General features: G+C 33.2%; 1 protein-coding gene across 1 annotated transcript; it reads right to left on the bottom strand.

The window, feature by feature from the left end:
• Positions 1–2,935: 2,935 nt before the first annotated feature.
• On the bottom strand, positions 2,936–12,419 carry LOC123669423 (exostosin-1). Its single transcript, XM_045603032.1, has 9 exons — positions 11,543–12,419; positions 11,255–11,456; positions 11,054–11,173; positions 9,123–9,440; positions 8,085–8,206; positions 7,543–7,723; positions 6,409–6,650; positions 3,176–3,359; positions 2,936–3,131 (listed from the first exon to the last, which is right to left on the bottom strand). Exons 1-8 carry the CDS (start codon positions 12,403–12,405, stop codon positions 3,179–3,181), a joined length of 2,229 nt encoding a protein of 742 aa, XP_045458988.1. The 5' UTR covers positions 12,406–12,419; the 3' UTR covers positions 2,936–3,131; positions 3,176–3,178.
• Between the last annotated feature and the right edge of the window lie 6,735 nt (positions 12,420–19,154).

The raw sequence follows: 19,154 nt of genomic DNA, 5'->3' as shown, positions 1-19,154 counted from the left end.
ATAACATAAAAGAATACTTGGGGTGTGATCGACAGTCGATACCAAAGCCAAAAATATAGTTTTTAGAATTTTTGTCTGTTTGTCTGTATGTATGTCCGGGATAAACTTAAAAAGTACTGCATGGATTTACTTCAAATTTTACACGAATATTATTAAGAAGTCGGATCAACATATAGGCTACATAATATCACGCTATCACCTACGGGGAACGAGCAGTGAACCTTTATTTCTTCAACGCGTTCTGTAACAACGTGTAATCTAACGTCACATATTGGAATTTTGTTGTCATTATGTTAATAACCATGCTATAAGCTAGCTGCACACTATAAATAAAGATATTCTGTAGTATATTTAGTATCAGCATTGCACCCGTGCGAAGCCGGGGTGGGTCGCTAGTATGATAAAATATTATTGGAATTGAAACTTTTCTTATATATTATATATTGGTTCTTGTACAGACGTTTATTTATAAATTAATTTTATTTTTATTATTTGTTACATTCGTATTCTATGTAAATATTAAGGGTTTACTGACATTCTATTTTCTAATTACCTGTTAGGTAAAGGCAATTTGACGATAACCCAAATTGTTGATATTGAATCTAAAAACGCACAAGAGGTACAAATAATATAATAATAATAATAAAATGAATGAAGAAATTGGACCCAGTTTTTTGAATTCAACAAAAATTATAAGTACCTAGGTACATGCTACAATTGATACCTATATAATGTAATATACATTATTTATTCATCACATATTTATATCATTATAACCATCGAAAAATTAAATTAAAAGTTATAAAATATACTTTTTGCTATTAGATGCTTATATCTTTGTTTTAAGAATTCTATCTTAAGAAAATTACAGACGCTATATACTCTAATATTATGTAATCAAACTAAGTTGGTGTAGACATTAGTTTTTTTCTAGTTTTGATGACAAAAGACAAAGTCTTACTCAATGTAGCTATAAAAATAATATATATACGTAAACTATAGTAGGTACTCATACTACCTATGCGTATAAGGTATTGCTTACACATACAATAAGCCTTACTATATAGCCTTATACGATGAATAACTAAAAAAATATTGTGAAAACGCAAACTGCGTTAATTTTTTAGACAATAATTGTTTAATTTTTCAATGGAATGTAAACATTTTTTACGTCATTATTTGTGACTGTGAAATATACATATTTTTAATAAATTTTACTTAAAAAAATATTCAATGTACAGTTTTGACTTTCCTACCATTTTATTATATGTAAAGATTATTGTGTATGCGGGTATGTTAGAAAAAAAATGTATAAATAATAATTTCCGGTATTGGTGTTTTTGCTTGAGGGACTCCCGTCCTCGTTTGGAAAGCACATAAAGCTGTCGGTCCCAGTTGTTATCATAGACAGCTGACACCGATCGTTACTCATAGTAGTCATAATAAGAAATATATCCGCCAACCCGCAGTGGAAAACCGTAGTGCAAGCTGTCTCTGAAATTTTACAGACTTGTGCCAATTAATCAAATAATATGATGTGTTTCATTTTGTACCTCCTCATTTTATTCTGATGCTTATAGTAACTTTTCTACATACATTTTGTGGGAACTGTACTTCGATCCATCACCCTTCACATATTATTTTATAAGAATATTTTTTAATATAATAAGGGACCATCCACGTCACACGAATTTCACGATTTATGGATCCCTCCCTCGTCCTTGTCACAGATACCTTTACCTGCCTTGTGTTTCGTCACATATTTTCCAATTTTATACCTATTAATTTTTATTTATTAAATTAAAACATCAGTTTTGACATTATTTAAATTTTAGCTTAGGTGGGGCACAGCAGTAAATACGACTATACCTACTGGAGCAGCTCGATTGGGGAAGGACCTCGACCTCACAGAAGATCACAGCTAAATAACACTGCTTTCAAGCAGTGTTGTGTTCCTGTGGTGAGTAAGGTGACCAGAGCTCCTGTGCTTCTAGTGTTGCAGGCGTTTATAGGCGTATTAATTTATTTTATTTTATTAGGAAAGCATACAATGATATATTTTAACATTCGCTTAATAAAGAAAATATCTAAGTACCTACCATTGCTTTCGCAAGTACAAATCTATTATGTTTGAATGCTTTATGACAATCACAAAAAATCCATTATGAAATTAACTATTATATATATCATTTTCTGTTATCTTAATATATATAAATCTCGTGTCACAATGTTTGTCCTCAATGGACTCCTAAACTACTTAACCGATTTTAGTCAAATTTGCACACCGTGTGCAGTTTGATCCAACTTAAAAGATAGGCTATATTTTATTTTGATATATTATGTTATTATTATATTTCAGAAAAAAAAATAGGGGGTTACGAAGTTCGCCAGGTCAGCTAGTTAATAATAAATAAAAAATAGATAAGGAAAAGAAGCAAATAATTCGATCGTAAAACACTATGCTTCGCGTTATAAGCCATGGCATAATTATTGATACAAATTAATTGAATAATATTTGTAGTAGTGCATTAACGGCGGAGGTGGGATATTTCATGATAAATGATAATGTGCAACAATTTCAATCGTTATTCTTTTCGGGATTTTTTTATTATCTTTGAGCTTGTAACTTAATCGTTTATAGAAAAACTAATAGGTAATATACTGTATTTTTATAGTGGATTTTTAAAATTTTGTTACAGTTTTTTTTTCTGTTTAATAATCAAGATTAAACAATATCTTCACGAAAAAAATCGCTGTGATATAATATATTTTAAAACTGCTACAAATTCAGATATTTCATTATTATTTTTTTATCATCTAGAGGATTTTGAAGATCAGTTTGAAACCATCGTCACTTCCTGAACCCTGTTGTTAGTAATTTAAGTAACTAATCATACCAATTTTAAATTAAACGCAGCAACAAATTAAACAAGCATTGTAGATAAAATGATCTTTATTTAAAACAATATGTGCAGAAGTATAACAAAACAGATATGTTTACATAATTATGCATTTTACGACTAAGACTAGAACAAGATAAAAGTTATACTATCGTATCGTATCGTATCGTATCGTATATCACTCAAAGTTTACTAATTTTCTAATTATAATACATTAATATATATATATATATATATATATATATATATATATATATATATATATATATATATATGAATTATGAAGTCACTAATTCCATTTTTCTATATTTTTTCCGTAACGTCGACACTGGGTCCTTAAATAGAATAGGGTCGAGTCGCAGTACGGAGCGCACGAGCGGCATGTAGCCCCAGGCCGACGCGAACGTGTTCAGACACGACTGTCTCTGAACGAAGTGCTCGGGGTCGCTCCACGACGACCTGGAAACAGCTCACTTCAATAAACAGAATTCGTCTGAAATTTACCACTTGATAAAAAATATATATTTACATTATAATCATATAATATACTTAAGTATTATTTTGAATGTAGCAACTGGTTCTTTCGAGACAATACCATTGTCTACCAGTTCTATATCCAATATGTGTCGTGAATTGTTATGACGATAACAAAATTATTTTAGTATAGTGTAAATTTTATAAATATGACGATGAGTTAGTATTAAATTATAAATCTGTCATTGTACTTCACATAATGGAGAAGTTTTGTATCACTTTCTCCTTGTTGTTATATCATTTGGTACACGAAAAAAAAATTGGAATTTTTAACTGTTGTGCTTTTACACATAGGATCAATTACAATATTTGTAGACATTTTTAGGGTTCCGTAGCCAAATGGCAAAAATGGAACCCTCATGGATTCGTCATGTCTGTGTCTGTTCATCCGTATGTAACAGCCACTTTTTCCGACACTATAAGAACTATACTGTTGACACTTGATAAGTAGATGTATTCCGTGAACCGCATTAAGATTTTTACACAAAATAAAAAAAAAAAAAATAAAAAAAATTTTGGGGGTTCCCCATACTTAGAACTGAAACTCAAAATTTTTTTTCATCAAACCCATACGTGTGGGTTCTATGGATAGGTCTTCAAAAATTATATTGAAGTTTCTAATATCATTTTTTTCTAAATTGATGAGTTTGCGCGAAAGATCTCCAAAGTGGTAAAAAGGGTGCCGCCACCCCCGTGTAACTTCTAAAATAAGAGATGATAAAACTAAAAAAATATATAATATACATTACCATGCAAACTTCCATCGAAAATTGGTTTAAACAAGATCTATTAAGTTTTTTTTATGTAACTAATTATGTTTACTTATCAATAACTTAATTTAAAAAAATACACTATTGTTAAAACATCGATCAAAGTGACAACGAACTACAAGAAGTTTTATAGTACGTTATTTGCTACGGAACCAGTCATGGACGAGTCCGACTCGCACTTGGCCGCTTTTTTAAACTTCTGCCATCAGATAATAAACAAAATACGAATCGAACGGCGTAAGCAACTTACACAACAATACATTTGTACGTACTCGGCGAATACGTGCAGCGTCGTCTAGGACAAATGACGTCACACGCTAGAGCGTCTCGTGTAGAAAAATTATTAAAAAGTTTAAATTCCCATATATATTATATACTGAATTTTTTTATGTATGTTCGGAATAACTTCATTGTTTATGAACCGATTTTGATATATTTTTTTTTTTTTGTTGGAAAAGTGATACCCCAAGTGTGGTACCCAGTGGCGTGCATACAGTTTTTAGACAGGGTAGGCAGTCAAAAACCATATGAACAGCCACACTGCACCTCCTTTCTCGTAAGTTTTTCCTAATTTATTTCAATTTTGTTTTGAATAGAGGCTTTTAGATAATTTCAAGAACAGACAAGTAAATTATTGGACACGTAAAGTGCATTTATACTTATAATGCAGGCATACAAATACACGTACAGCAACCAACTGATACCTATCAAATAAATCAATTACTGGATAGACTGTGACCTCATAAGGGCGGCACTCTGATAATTTCCTTTGTGTCAAACATAGGAAATCATTGATAACACCATTAATTAGTTACGAAATTGTATGCTTAATGAAAGTAGTTGTTTATTTATTAATAAATTAAAAATTGTAACGTCATTGTTATTTATATGTTAAATCATTACGCCTGAAGAATTTTTAATTTATCCGTAAAATCGAACGTGTTGAATTTGGATGCACTATTTACTTTCATCAAACACACATCTCCGTTATATACATATTCCACGAGTAAACTTATTCATCACTAATCTAATATATAAAATTCTCGTGTCGCGGTGTTTGTTGTTAAACTCCTCCGAAACGGCTTGACCGAGTCTCATGAAATTTTGTGTGCATATTGGGTAGATCTGAGAATCGAACATCTATTTTTCTTTCCCCTAAATGTTAACGGTAGTCCACCCCTAATTTTTTTTTAAATTTTTAGATAAATTATTTATTTTTTATTTTATTATGATTTGGCGTTAAAAAATATATACAACCCTAAATTTTCACCCTTCTACCACCAACCCCTATTTTTGTTTGCCGAGTCATGTAGTATATTAATATTTTCACTAATCACAAAAGAAGGCACAAACGAAAAATTCAAAGTGAATTGTCATAATAATTACTCTGTGGAATGATTCGGATGGCGGATACGATTATGCGGTAAAAACTGTATCGAATTCAAAACAATTTGATTTTACAGGTTATTCTTAGGTTGTGCCTCCTGTCATTGTTAAAGCGACCAATGTTAAAAACACAATACTTTGTTCGTATTCCATATGACGCGCGACATTATAAAATTGTAGGATTATATAATGTCCTACTTTCATTGCTAACATTTTATTAGCGATTGTAGGCAGAAGTTTCATAAAAAGCCCGTCGTCGATCGCGCGAAGCGCTGGTATCGCATATATGACGGCGGGTTTTTCAAATTGAAGCGGATTTAAATTGATTTATGGTTTAGTAATGTTCATGTTTTTATATTTATATTTTATATATTTTTAGTAACATATCAAGGTAGGCAGTGCCTTTCTGCCTATATGGAATGCACGCTACGGGTGGTACCATGATAAGGAAACCAAGATATGATGATGGAATCCCAGAAAAATCGAGGGAAATCCTCGAAAATCGTAGTGACGACAAGTGCGTTAGTTAATTTTTTTCGTCTACTTACGTTGTATTACTTGTCGATGTAATTGAAGTCGTTTTTTTTTTTCGTTTCCGAGCAAACACAATTATTATGATTTATCAATTAAAAAAAATGGAAACTTCTTCATTCGTATGTAAAAAAATCAGATGTCTACTTAATGAACCAAACAAAATGCAATAATGCGATATAGGTATAGGACTGGAGGATTGGAGGATTAGGAGATTCTCTCTCGTCTGAAGCTCTGCCGGTAGGGAAACATGCGGTTAGAGAGCGCTTGCGGCGAGGGGCCGGTACCGGTGGTGCGCGGCGGGCTTGTAGCGGCGGCGCTGCGCCAGCTTGAGCGGCGGGCGGCGCGAGAGGTGCGCGGCGAGGCAGTTGAGCAGGATGTCCTCGCAGTTGCGCGCGCGCCGCACGGCCAGGCGCAGCGCGGGCGCGGCGGCGCCGTACAGCGCCAGCAGCGCGCGGTGCACCAGCGCCGCGCCCGGCAGCACCATGGAGTACGAGCCGCCCCACTTGCTGCTGTAGCCCCACGACACCTGCGCCCACACGAGCCTCGTCGAGCATCGTCACTACTTTGTGTTCATGGACACCGGCGAGTGCCGATGTTTAGACAAATGTATACATTTTTTTTTTATACTACAAAGTTGGTGAACAAGCGTACGGCCCACGTGATGGTAAGCGGTTACCGTAGTGCCGACCCTATCCCCCCCCCCCAATGAATTCTGGCCATCTTTCACACTGCAGGAACGCACTACTTGTTGAAGTACTTCCCCAGATGGGCTGCTAAAGATTTTGAGCAGAATATACTTCAATGAAATAAATTGTGTGATGCCATATATTTTTAACCAAAATATTAGTATTTCGATTTTTTACACTAGCTGCTATACAACGTGTTATTAAACTAGCGTCCTTCCATTTAACTGCGACATCAGCATCGATATTGTAACCTAAATATGCAACACTTGACCTAACACTTTAACAAAAATAATAAAATTAAACAATTATAATTAATAAAATTACCGTCGTGTGTACGTTAGTGTCTTGTCAATGACCAAATCACCTTTTATTGTTAAGTCGGTTATTTATAGCCAATTTTTCCATGTCTTCTCAACATTTTTTTTCAAATTTGTCGAATTTTAAATTTACGTAGTAATCAGCTGTACTTATTACTGCTTTATTTTTTCACATATATTTTTGGTTATGGTATGTCTCCTTTACATGCCAACTTTACATAACTCTAATCGGAAGGACGCCAGTTTAATAACACATTATATATCACATAGTCGTTTATTTGATGTGAACTATACAAAAGTATAATAAAATAAACATTCAAACACAAATTGTATCATCTGATTACTTCAAACATTAGTATGCGTGTACATATATTTGAAATAAAAAATAGTATTATGATGTGTAAGACAAGAATACCTTTGATTCATCCCAGTAGTGATTTCGAGCAGGATAGCCGACTATTCTATCTGGAAAGTGTTGCCATACGCGAAAGGCGAAATCTAGTTCTTCGGCCAGTAATGGTGCATCACCGTCCAAAGAAAATACTGCAGCAGTTGGAATTGCCCAAAGTGGTTGCCAACGAGCTGAGACTCCCTCTCTATAAAAAAAGACACTTTCATATAAGTATACCATATCTAAAGCAAAATATTAATACGTAACAGTTTAAAAAATACTTTCTGAAATATAATTAAGAGGATCATTTGCATAATGGTGTGGAAAGTTTATTTAATAGAGATAATCGTGAGTTCAACCCGATTAGATATCGAAATCGGAGGATATATTTGAACTTATACTCATTTATTTCTGCTTTATTTTCATTCTAGGACATCTACTATATTATCTAAAGAAATAGATTTTAGTTATTGTCATAAGCAGCTGATAACAATGCTCTGTGTAGAGAATTTCGAGGGATAGATTAAGTCAACCCCTTCCTTATGTGAAAAAGAGAAAAAATATACCCAGGATAATGTGTTGTGGCATCTATAACTACGACAGGCAAAGGATCTCGTAGATCTCCAGCCATCCTCGGAAGTGATTTTAGTGTCGGGGCAGCTCGTTCACTGTCCCACACAAGTACAACCTGAAATTAATTATTATATTTATACTAGCTGACCCCGCAAACGTTGTTTTGCCATATATCTTATTAACCCCCTTAATCCCCCCCCCTACAACTTAGGGGTATGTAAAATAGATCCTATAATGAAACATTGACGTTTTGCCTTCTTTTGTGATTAGTGAAAATATTAATATACTAGATGACTCGGCAAACAAAAATAGGGGTTGGTGGTAGAAGGGTGAAAACTTCGGGTTGTATATATTTTTTAACGCGAAATCATAATAAAATAAAAAATAAATAATTTATCTAAAAATTAAAAAAAAATTGGTAGTGGAAAATGTGGACTACCCTTAACATTTAGGGGAATGAAAAATAGATGTTGTTCGATTCTCAGACCTACCCGATATGCACACAAAATTTCATGAGAATCGGTCAAGCAGTTTCGGAGGAGTTTAACTACAAACACCGTGACACGAGAATTTTATATATTAGATATAAAGCAGTTTTTTTTGCTTTGCTAGCTGTTACATTTATTATACTAGTTGTTACATTTATTATACTTGACAATATTAATTTTATCATAGACTACATTTATAAATGTACAACCATATTAAAGCAAACACGAAATGCAAAGTTATCCTGTTAAGATACATTATTATAATTATTATTTAAGACATACATACATACATACATACACACACACATACATACACACATACATAAGTAATTATAATTATCAGAATTTCAGTTGCAATGTGAAATGAAAGTTAAGTTAAAAAAAATTAATGTAGAAAATCATTGAGAGATTTATTGACATCAATAGCTAGGCATATGGCTCCTTCTCTAATGAAATTGCATCAATTGTATTTGATGCTTGAATAATGAAAGGTTAGTCTACTGTTACTTTGAAATCCATAAAAACAAATTTATAGGAGCTCACTTTTTCACAAAACTCGCTGGTCGCAATGTTCGCGAGAAGTTTGTGCAGAGCCGGGGAGGTGGTTTGCGCGTAGAGCAGCGCGGTGTAGGTGCGGCCGGGCGTGGCGGGCGGCGCGGCGAGCGGCACGGAGGGCGCGGGCAGCGGGCGCGGCGGCGGCGCGGGCGCGGCGGGCGCGGGCGGCGCGGGCGCGCCCGCGGGCAGCTGCGCGCGCGAGTCGCCGTACGTCGGCAGCGTGCCCAGCGCGCCCGGGGACGCGTTCCAGATTAACGCTTCACGCTGGCGCGATAACCGATGAGCCGTTATTCTTTCCAAAAGAATCTGTAATCACAGTTTTTTTATACGTATGTTTTGTATTCGACTATGTCGGCCAACAAGCATACGATTCTCATGATGGTAAGTGGTTACCGTAGCCTATAGTCACCTGCAAAACCTGAAGCATCACAAGCGTGTTGCCGACCCTACTCCCGACTCTCCCCAGGAGCTCTAGCAACTTTTGATTTATTGTTAACTTGCGCGAGCTTGAGAAAGCCTATGTGGACTGCGATAGACTGACGTGACGTGAATAGATTAAATATTTTAATATAATATTATAACTTGTATTTTTATTTTATATATAAAATTCCCGTGTCACAGTGTTAGTTACAATACTCCATGGAAATGGCTGGACCAATTTTTATGAAATTTTGTGGGCATATCGGGTTGGTCTGAGAATCGGCCAACATCTATGTTTCATACCCTAATTAGCTTATTAATTAATTAGCTTTTTATAAGGGGCGGGGGGGGGGGGGAGATTAAGGGGCGTTTATAACATATATGGCAAAACAATGTTTGCAGGGTCAGCAAGTTGTATATGAAATACTTCTATTTGATGTTTGGTAAGAGATCACTTTGAGCTAAATATTTTTGTGACATTTACATATATGTTTTTAAAGACCTGAACTGATTTGCAGGTCTATGAACATCCTACTTTAAACTTTTCCTAAGGATCTTACCATCATATGTGGCCACTAATTAATGAAATAATGAGAATTTTAAGTAAATATGTAATTCAAGGAAGAAAAACTATCCAACTACTGGCTTTGAAATACACAGGCTGAAGACGGACAGTAGCATCTTCGGTGCAACAAAGCCAGCCCAGCGTGGTGACTATGGGCACAACATATGAGTTCATGCCATTTTTGGCTCGAACTTGTGGAGGCCTATGTCCAGTAGTAGACTGCGATAGGCTGATGTGATGAAGTAAATTTAGGTACCATGTCTGAGATTTGTTATAATTAATTATCTGAATGTAAGACATATGTCATTATTGTAAAAAAATGTATAACAAAGAAAATAATTGTAGCCATACAGACAATTATCATGACAAACAGAATAGTTTGGAACTTATTTTTATTAAATTTAGATCATAATAATTTTTAAGAGTCAGATGACAATAATTTCAGTCAGTTTTAGGAAAGGGTAGAGTTTTTGTTGTTTGTTATTAACTTTTTTTGTTATCTCCTGTAAAAAGTAGGAAGCATATGAAACAGTTATTATACTAAAAACTTTCAGGTTAAATATTCTTTAAAATTAAAGGACTAATACATTTGGAATCTGTTACCTAAAAGGATTTTGCTGTATAGGCTACTCTGCTACTACAGCTCTGTGGTCAAATTTATAAATAAATATCTGTATAACATACACACACGGCTGTTAATATGGTAAGCAACATAATGCTTGTGTTATAGGTAACCGACATTTTTTTTTGTAAATATACATAGAAATAATACATATATAAATACAAATGTTACACCCAGACTCAGGCCGGAATCGAAAGCCAAAACCCGCAGAACAGAAAACAGGGTCACTACAAACTGTGCCAACGAACTAATCAAGGTACAGGTTTGGTATCAGCTGAGACAAAAGTTATTAATGATTACAAGTTAATTTACCTCTATTGTAGTAAACACTATTTTCTCAATTGATGAAAAATATTGTTCCCACAAAAGCTGTGTCTGTTGCCTCAAAGCAAGAACACGCTCAGGAGGAACAGATCGAACTAATTCTGGTACCTACAACAAACACAGGTCTTGCTATACAAGTTTTTACTCATTATTAAATTATTTCAAAAATAGTATAAATATTATCTTCACTTGTAACAATAGTCGCTCATCAGCCCAAATTACAGCTCGTCTCCAGTCAATGCGTTCATCAAAAGGCAATCTCCAGCTATTACTTAACAACACTGGGACGCATCCAGCTGCCAAAGCTTCCAAGAAGCGGTAGGATCCAAGTCTCCTTCCACGGGCGACTAAACAAAATGTTGAGTTTGCTAATAACTGCTCATAATCAAATCTAAAATATAATAAATCAACATTATCATTTAAATATAAAATATATTGTTTATAGTCACACTGTAACATTACTAAATTTAGTCTTACTTGTCATATTCCCTATTATCTTCATCACACCTTTCATCTCTTAAATCTTTCCAAGATTTTCCATGCCTACAAGTAGTAACTAAAATAAGATTGCTACCGTCATGCAAATGCCATAAAGAGTTTCTTGTCTCACTACCTATTCCATGGACATAGCGTTTCCCTTTAAATGCAAGTAAATGTTTACGAGGAGCAGGAAATGGGTTACCAGTGGCTGCAGGTGGTGCACCACCACGTTCAGGATGTTCTTTATGAAAAAGCGGTAGCGAGATATCGAATCCATCACGAAAAATCGTCTCCGAAGCACTAGCTCTCGCCATTATAGCATCACCTGAGTCAAATCCTAAAGCGCCCTCTGCATAGTCAGGCCAAGTTCCTGCATATAAGTTGAAAATTAGATGATTGCGGCCATTTTTCCAATATGGAAGACGTGAGAGCCTTGATGCTACATCTGGAATATGCTCAGGAGACAAAGGGTCTGCATCCAAAGTATCTACTGCCGGTATAAACAAACAGGCTTCGCTTGGATCATGAGTCGCATATCTTGATTCTCGTATCACTGATAGAACTTTACGGTACGTAGCACTAACAGGTCCATCGGTAGGGTAGACGTACACTTTCGGTTCACTGCCACAATTCGAGAAATCGAAGCATGTTTGCATTCTACATGACTTTGTTGTTGCTTGAGGATTTCTTTTCTTTCGAGAAGGTGACTCAGTTAATTCTTCTATGGTTGCAAACTCAGGCAACTGATTCTTACGGCTTTTTCTGATATTCTCATTATTTATGTTAAGAATATTGGAAAAACAATATAATCCAAAGAAACACGATAAAAATAGAAAGAAATAACGTTTCTTTGCTTGCATTTTTTATTAAAAGTATATAGTTAGGGATTTATGTTTTATAATCATTTTATAAAACTATAAAAATTATTTTACAATACGAATCTTATAGAAAATTTTCAATAACAAACGAAACAATAATTACAATAGATAATAAATGACCTTTGATAGCGACAAGTAGTAAATTTCTGTCAAATACAGTATGATCACGAATCCACTGCTTGTGGAGGTTAAAAACTACTAAATTCTACCAAAAGAGAACGAGAAAATACTAAAAATCTATTACTACATTTCTTCGCTCTTGTGTTACAAGGAAAAAGCATAATATTGTTCTCTTGGTTATAACAATAAAACAATAAGATGAAGATGAACAAAGAAAACACCATAAATTAGAAAAATCAACGTTTATTACTTGAAATTAAAATCTACAGAAATATAGGTATTTTTAAATTGTGATCAAGTTATGGTTCTTCTTCTTTATGTTTGGTAACAATAAAGCTGTTTATGACAATAAAGCTGTCTGAGTCCATTAATTTCCTTCACCACCCGTTCTACTTTTTATTGAAATTTTGTGTTTCACTCGGAATTAATAACTGTGGGAAGCCCCTACATTTCAAAGACAATAATATTAAATCCTTAGTACTTATGAAATAAAGCTATAATTGGCTTGTTTAATAAGAGGCTCATATAAAATTCCTCTGAGGAGTACCACTTATGTACAGTTAAATTTAGGTACAAACAGTGTTACAAACCTCAAAACTCGTATAATTTAAGTTTCATGTGCTAAAATAGAGTAAATCGGGAGATTATACCTTAAAATCGTTTCATCGGTATTTATTCACCAAAATCGCGAGTTTCACCGATAAATCGGTAATTTTTACATCACTGGCTACTAATATTCAAGATTAATGGTTACGAAAAGAATAAAAATCAAAGATATACCTACCTAATCAATTTTTTCAATACATGGGGGGTTTCCCCCAACAGATTTCCCCCTCTAACAATTAATATTAGAAAGAGATAGTTACAATCCATTCGATGAAAAGGGGAATAACCCGCATGTTTTTTAGAAGTTTGCAATATGAAGGAAAAAAGTACCAGAATCGTTGAAAAGCGTGAAATCTACCAAAATATACCAAATATTTTTTACCTACTATAGCCTGTTTTTTTTCGCTACGGACTAAATTGACATAAGCTGTGTTGCTAGTATTTTGCGAATCATTAATAGTGATATGCCACTGCCGGAACTTTACGTAATTTACAATTTAGTATCGTTTTTCAGCAATAATTACAAAAATGTGTCTTAAAAACTTTAGAATGTGGCGACAACCGTAATGTACCTATAGGCATACCTATATATGTTCCTGTATGGCTAATGTATAGATATGATAAATGAAACACTTATTTTTTTAATTATTTATTAATCTTAGTAATCACATGCAAATTAAGGCTATCTTTCAGATTAAGAACTATCGAATTATGGGGTTTTGGGGAATGGAGGGTGGATGGGGAGCTATACTAGGTAACATTGCCATCGTTCGGAAACCAATGGTTATGGAGATCTATCTATCTCAGTCTATGTTGTCTATACGGCTATTTCAATAGTCAATCTATCTCTGGTTTTGCCTCTTAGTGATAGGTTTTTGACGCAACTTCTATAAAGCTCACGTCAAAATTATATCTCTAGTAAGCAAATTCAGAGATAGATAGAATATTGAGAGTAGTCGTATGTCGTTTATGTCAGTTCGTATCGTTTATTGATCTTGCAGTCGAGATCAGTTTTACGTAATCCTGTTCGAAAATAACATGTGAAATGTGAAATAAACGTGTGAAAGCTGCGGAATTCTTCTTCTAATTTCAAAACTTTAACCATGGATATTTCCATAATATCTGCATAACCATGGGGTTCCGAAGGGTGGCAGTGGTACCGGAGGTACCAATTTCTCTTTATAATTTGCCTTATGTGCAACTTTTGGAATGCGCAAATTCTCATTCTCCTTGAGCACTTTGTATACCGAACTCTTGGCTATGTTTAAAATTTCAGCAGTTTTTAAAACACATTAGTTTTTCTTCAGCGTTTAGGTTGGAGATTCTGTTCTCTTTTCGGTGTATACATATTTGTACGCGTTAATTATCATGTTTTTTTCACTTTCGGCGAAAGATATATGTTTTTGTCTTTTTCTTGGCGAAAAGTTTTCTTCATCGCGCTTACGCGACAAAGTTGAAGGCTGAGCGTCCATTATATATGGCTCAAACAAAAAAACAAAACTTAAGAAATAAAAAAAACAACGTAACAAAAAAAAACAAACAAACTCAACGAAAAGGAAACAAATAACACGTGAAATCGCATACGACAACGGGCGCATTCGAACACTTCAGAGATTGAAGGACGAATGCCGTGTATTCAAAATAGCACCGTGTTTTCGTTTTTTTATGGCATTAGCTACAGTCTATCGACCAATTTCTAACTTGCTGTTGCGTATTCTTCAACAACAAATAAATAATTGTTGTATTTGTTCCGTATAATGAGTAATTACAATAAAAAAAAATTATATTTTTTTTTATCTGATGCTCCATAGTTACCATGATTTTTAAAAGATTCGTCAAATAATAATAATAAAATTATGTGGGCAAAGTAAAAAATTACGATTCATAAAACCGGTTTCGTAGTACAGTACTATTACTAAAAAGCTGGTATCATTATTTCGAAAATTGACTTTGCATGTGTCAATTTAGTCCGTAGCATGAAAAAAAAACAGAGTATAGATACTGTTCCCGGTACCTCGAAATCTACCAAAAAAGTAGAAATCTACTAAATCTGGTCACGTTGGTCAAATATCTGTTGACTATTCTAACCATAGAGACTCCGTGGTTCTAACCACCATATTGTATATATCTATGGTTCTAACTTTCTAACCATGGAGCATAGAGAAGAGGAGACCGATCGCTACGTACTAAAGCATAGCCCGCCTGTCACCTACCCCACCCCAGCCCGCAAAATAATGATATTTGTAATAAAAAAAATACTAATTGATAGATTTTGAATTGCTCAATTCAACTACGTTGTCCTTTTAAATTGCTCACCTCAAATTATATAATTAAAAATCAAAATTTAAAAAAAAAAATCAAATATTTTCAAACTCCTATATCTTTCGATGTATACAATATTTTAAATTGCTCAAAGTGTTAAAAAACTGCTCAAGTTGCATTTATAATTGCTCAAGTATAGTTTGGAACAGATCTACTTCCCTTAATTTTTAAATAAATATAAATAGTTTGCACAAATAAAATATTGATATTTGTAAAAAAAAAAATACTAATCGATACATTTTCAATAGCTCAATTCGACTATGTTGTCCTTTTAAATTGCTCACCTCAAATTATTTAATTATAAATTAAAAAAGTCGTTGAAAAATATTCTTTTATCAATATTTTCAAACTCCTGTATCTTTTGATGTATACAATATTTTAAATTGCTCAACGTGTTAAAACCCTGCTGAAGTTGCATTTATAATTGCTCAAGTACAGATTTGAACAGCTCCACTTTCCTTAATTTTTAAATAAATATATAAAGTTGGAACAAATTTAACGTTTATATCGATATAATGAGCGCTGCAGATGCGCATAGACAATGATGGGAAGCCAAAAAAATTGCGGATATTCGTAATAAAAAGATGCTAATCGTTCGATTTTCAATAGCTCAATTCAACTACGTTGGCCTTTTAAATTGCTCACTTCAAATTATTTAATTAAAAATCAAAAAAGTCGTTGAAAAAAACTCATTTATCAATATTTTCAAACTCCTATATCTTTTGATGTATACAATATTTTAAATTGCTCAACGTGTTAAAACCCTGCTGAAGTTGCATTTATAATTGCTCAAATACAGATTTGAACAGCTCCACTTTCCTTAATTTTTAAATATATATAAATTGTTTGAACAAATAAAATAATGATATTTGTAAAAAAAATACTAATCGATACATTTTCAATAGCTCAATTCAACTACGTTATCCTTTTAAATTGCTCACCTCAAATTATTTAATTATAAATCAAAAAAGTCGTTGAAAAAATTCATTTATCAATATTTTCAAACTCCTATATCTTTTGATGTATACAATATTTTAAATTGCTCAACGTGTTAAAGCCCTGCTGAAGTTGCATTTATAATTGCTCAAATACAGTTTTGAACAACTCCGCTTTCCTTAATTTTTAAATAAATATAAATAGTTTGAACAAATTTATCGTTTATATCATAAGACAGGTGTACGCTGCGCGTGCGCATAGACAATGATGCGAAGCCAAAAAATTGCGGATATTCGTAATAAAAAAGATACTAATCGATAGATTTTCAATAGATCAATTCAACTACGTTGTCCTTTTAAATTGCTCACCTCAAATTATTTGATTAACCCATATGTGCTCACCGCCCCATTTTTAAAACGGCAGGTTTTTAATTTTCTGTGTCGAACTAAAACTGTGGTTTGATTATTGAATGGTACTGTTCGCTTTGTTTACATTTTGGCATTATAAAAAAAAAAAAACGAAAAGTTGCTGGCGCCATTTTTTCTAATTTTTGGAAGAATAAAAAGTGCAAGTGTGGTGTTCACGATGGCGGGAATAAAAAGTAAGTTTATTTTTTATTTATTTATAAGTAAAACCGTGTAAAGCAGTTTTTTATATGTATTATTTTATATTTGATTAGTTTTGTGATAAAAATCGATTCTTTCGGTTGAGATTTAGTTTTTTAGAGGCATTATTTATAGCGCCCCATTATTGGGGCGCTGGGCACGTACTTGCATATTGACTTCAAACTTCATAGTATATGTGTTATATTTTATTTACATTGTTTATAGCAACTTTCAGTTATATTGGTACTTTATATGTTATGCTTTTATATTTATTATGTTGTTTTAGGTTGAGTTTGGCAGAAATTATCGACTTATTGGAGACGGAAGATGAGGACACTATCTACACATAGCCCAGCAACCAAATGTTGACGAGAGACTGCGATAGTGACGAAGAAAATGCCGTTGTAGGTAATATCAATCACCTGACAGGCAATCTACTACGAGCCGAGGCGCTGCTTGTATGTGTGCGCAAATCGGGTTCACTTTTACAAAGATAAGTTATAGAAGTGGACTCGATTGATGACGGCAAGATATCCCCTCCTAAATATAATAAAATAACGATAAAAACCCTCGATTCAACAGCCCTTTTGTGTTCAAATGTATAATCAATGTATGGGCGGATCGTCTAGATCAAAATATAGGCTGCTACCGCAATAGCATAAATAAAAAAGTGGTATTATTCTGATGTGGGGATGTGTATAAATGTTCTTAGATATAATAAAAATTTATTTACAACCTCTATAACAGTTATTTTATTCATATTACCCTTTAAAATAAATGCAATTAAAAAAATTAAGGAGTGGTTATAGACGTGATCTGCCGTGCTCAGCGCCCCAAAATTGGGGCGGTGAAAATGTCCAAAACGGCATATTTTTTTTATTTAATTTTCAGAATACCTTTATTTTTATGCTTATTGGACTTAGAATAAAACGAAAAAATATCAGTTTTTACGAAAAAAAAAAGTTGAGCACATATGGGTTAAAAATCAAAAAAGTCGTTGAAAAAAATTCATTTATCAATATTTTTAAACTCCTGTATCTTTTGATGTATACAATATTTTAAATTGCTCAACGTGTTAAAACCCTGCTGAAGTTGCATTTATAATTGCTCAAGTACAGATTTGAACAGCTCTACTTTCCTTAATTTTTACACACCTGTACTGTACTACACCTGTTCGTACACCTGTCTTATGATATAAACGTTAAATTTGTTCAAACTATTTATATTTATTTAAAAATTAAGTAAAGTGGGGCTGTTCCAAAATGTACTTGAGCAATTATAAATGCAACTTGAGAAGTTCTTTAACACTTTGAGCAATTTAAAATATTGTATACATCAAAAGATATAGGAGTTTGAAAATATTGATAAAAGAACATTTTTCAACGACTTTTTTGATTTGTAATTAAATAATTTGAGGTGAGCAATTTAAAAGGACAACGTAGTTGAATTGAGCTATTGAAAATCGAACGATTAGCATCTTTTAATTACGAATATCTGCAATTTTTTTGGCTTCCCATCATTATCTATGCGCATCTGCAGCGTTCACTTTATCGATATAAACGTTAAATTTGTTCCAACTTTATATATTTATTTAAAAATTAAGGAAAGTAGAGCTGTTCAAATCTGTACTTGAGCAATTATAAATGCAACTTCAGCAGGGTTTTAACACGTTGAGCAATTTAAAATATTGTATACATCAAAAGATACAGGAGTTTAAAAATATTGATAAATGATTTTTTTTCAACGACTTTTTTGATTTTTAATCAAATAATTTGAGGTGAGCAATTTAAAAGGACAACGTAGTTGAATTGATCTATTGAAAATCTATCGATTAGTATCTTTTTTATTACGAATATCCGCAATTTTTTGGCTTCGCATCATTGTCTATGCGCACGCGCAGCGTACACCTGTCTTATGATATAAACGATAAATTTGTTCAAACTATTTATATTTATTTAAAAATTAAGGAAAGCGGAGTTGTTCAAAACTGTATTTGAGCAATTATAAATGCAACTTCAGCAGGGTTTTAACACGTTGAGCAATTTAAAATATTGTATACATCAAAAGATATAGGAGTTTGAAAATATTGATAAATGAATTTTTTCAACGACTTTTTTGATTTATAATTAAATAATTTGAGGT

This window comes from Melitaea cinxia, chromosome 1 (genome assembly GCF_905220565.1).
Source record: "Melitaea cinxia chromosome 1, ilMelCinx1.1, whole genome shotgun sequence".
Lineage (NCBI taxonomy): Eukaryota > Metazoa > Arthropoda > Insecta > Lepidoptera > Nymphalidae > Melitaea > Melitaea cinxia.
Note: the sequence above shows the minus strand (reverse complement) of the source record. Positions and strands in the feature narration are given on the sequence as shown.

Coding starts and splice junctions, on each gene's coding strand:
- LOC123669423 (XM_045603032.1), bottom strand. CDS start 12,405: ATGCAAGCAAAGAAACGTTATTTCTTTCTATTTTTATCGTGTTTCTTT. Junction 11,174..11,254: donor ATGAGCGACTATTGTTACAA/GTGAAGATAATA, acceptor TGTTTGTTGTAG/GTACCAGAATTAGTTCGATC. Junction 6,651..7,542: donor ACTACTGGGATGAATCAAAG/GTATTCTTGTCT, acceptor GTGTGGGCGCAG/GTGTCGTGGGGCTACAGCAG.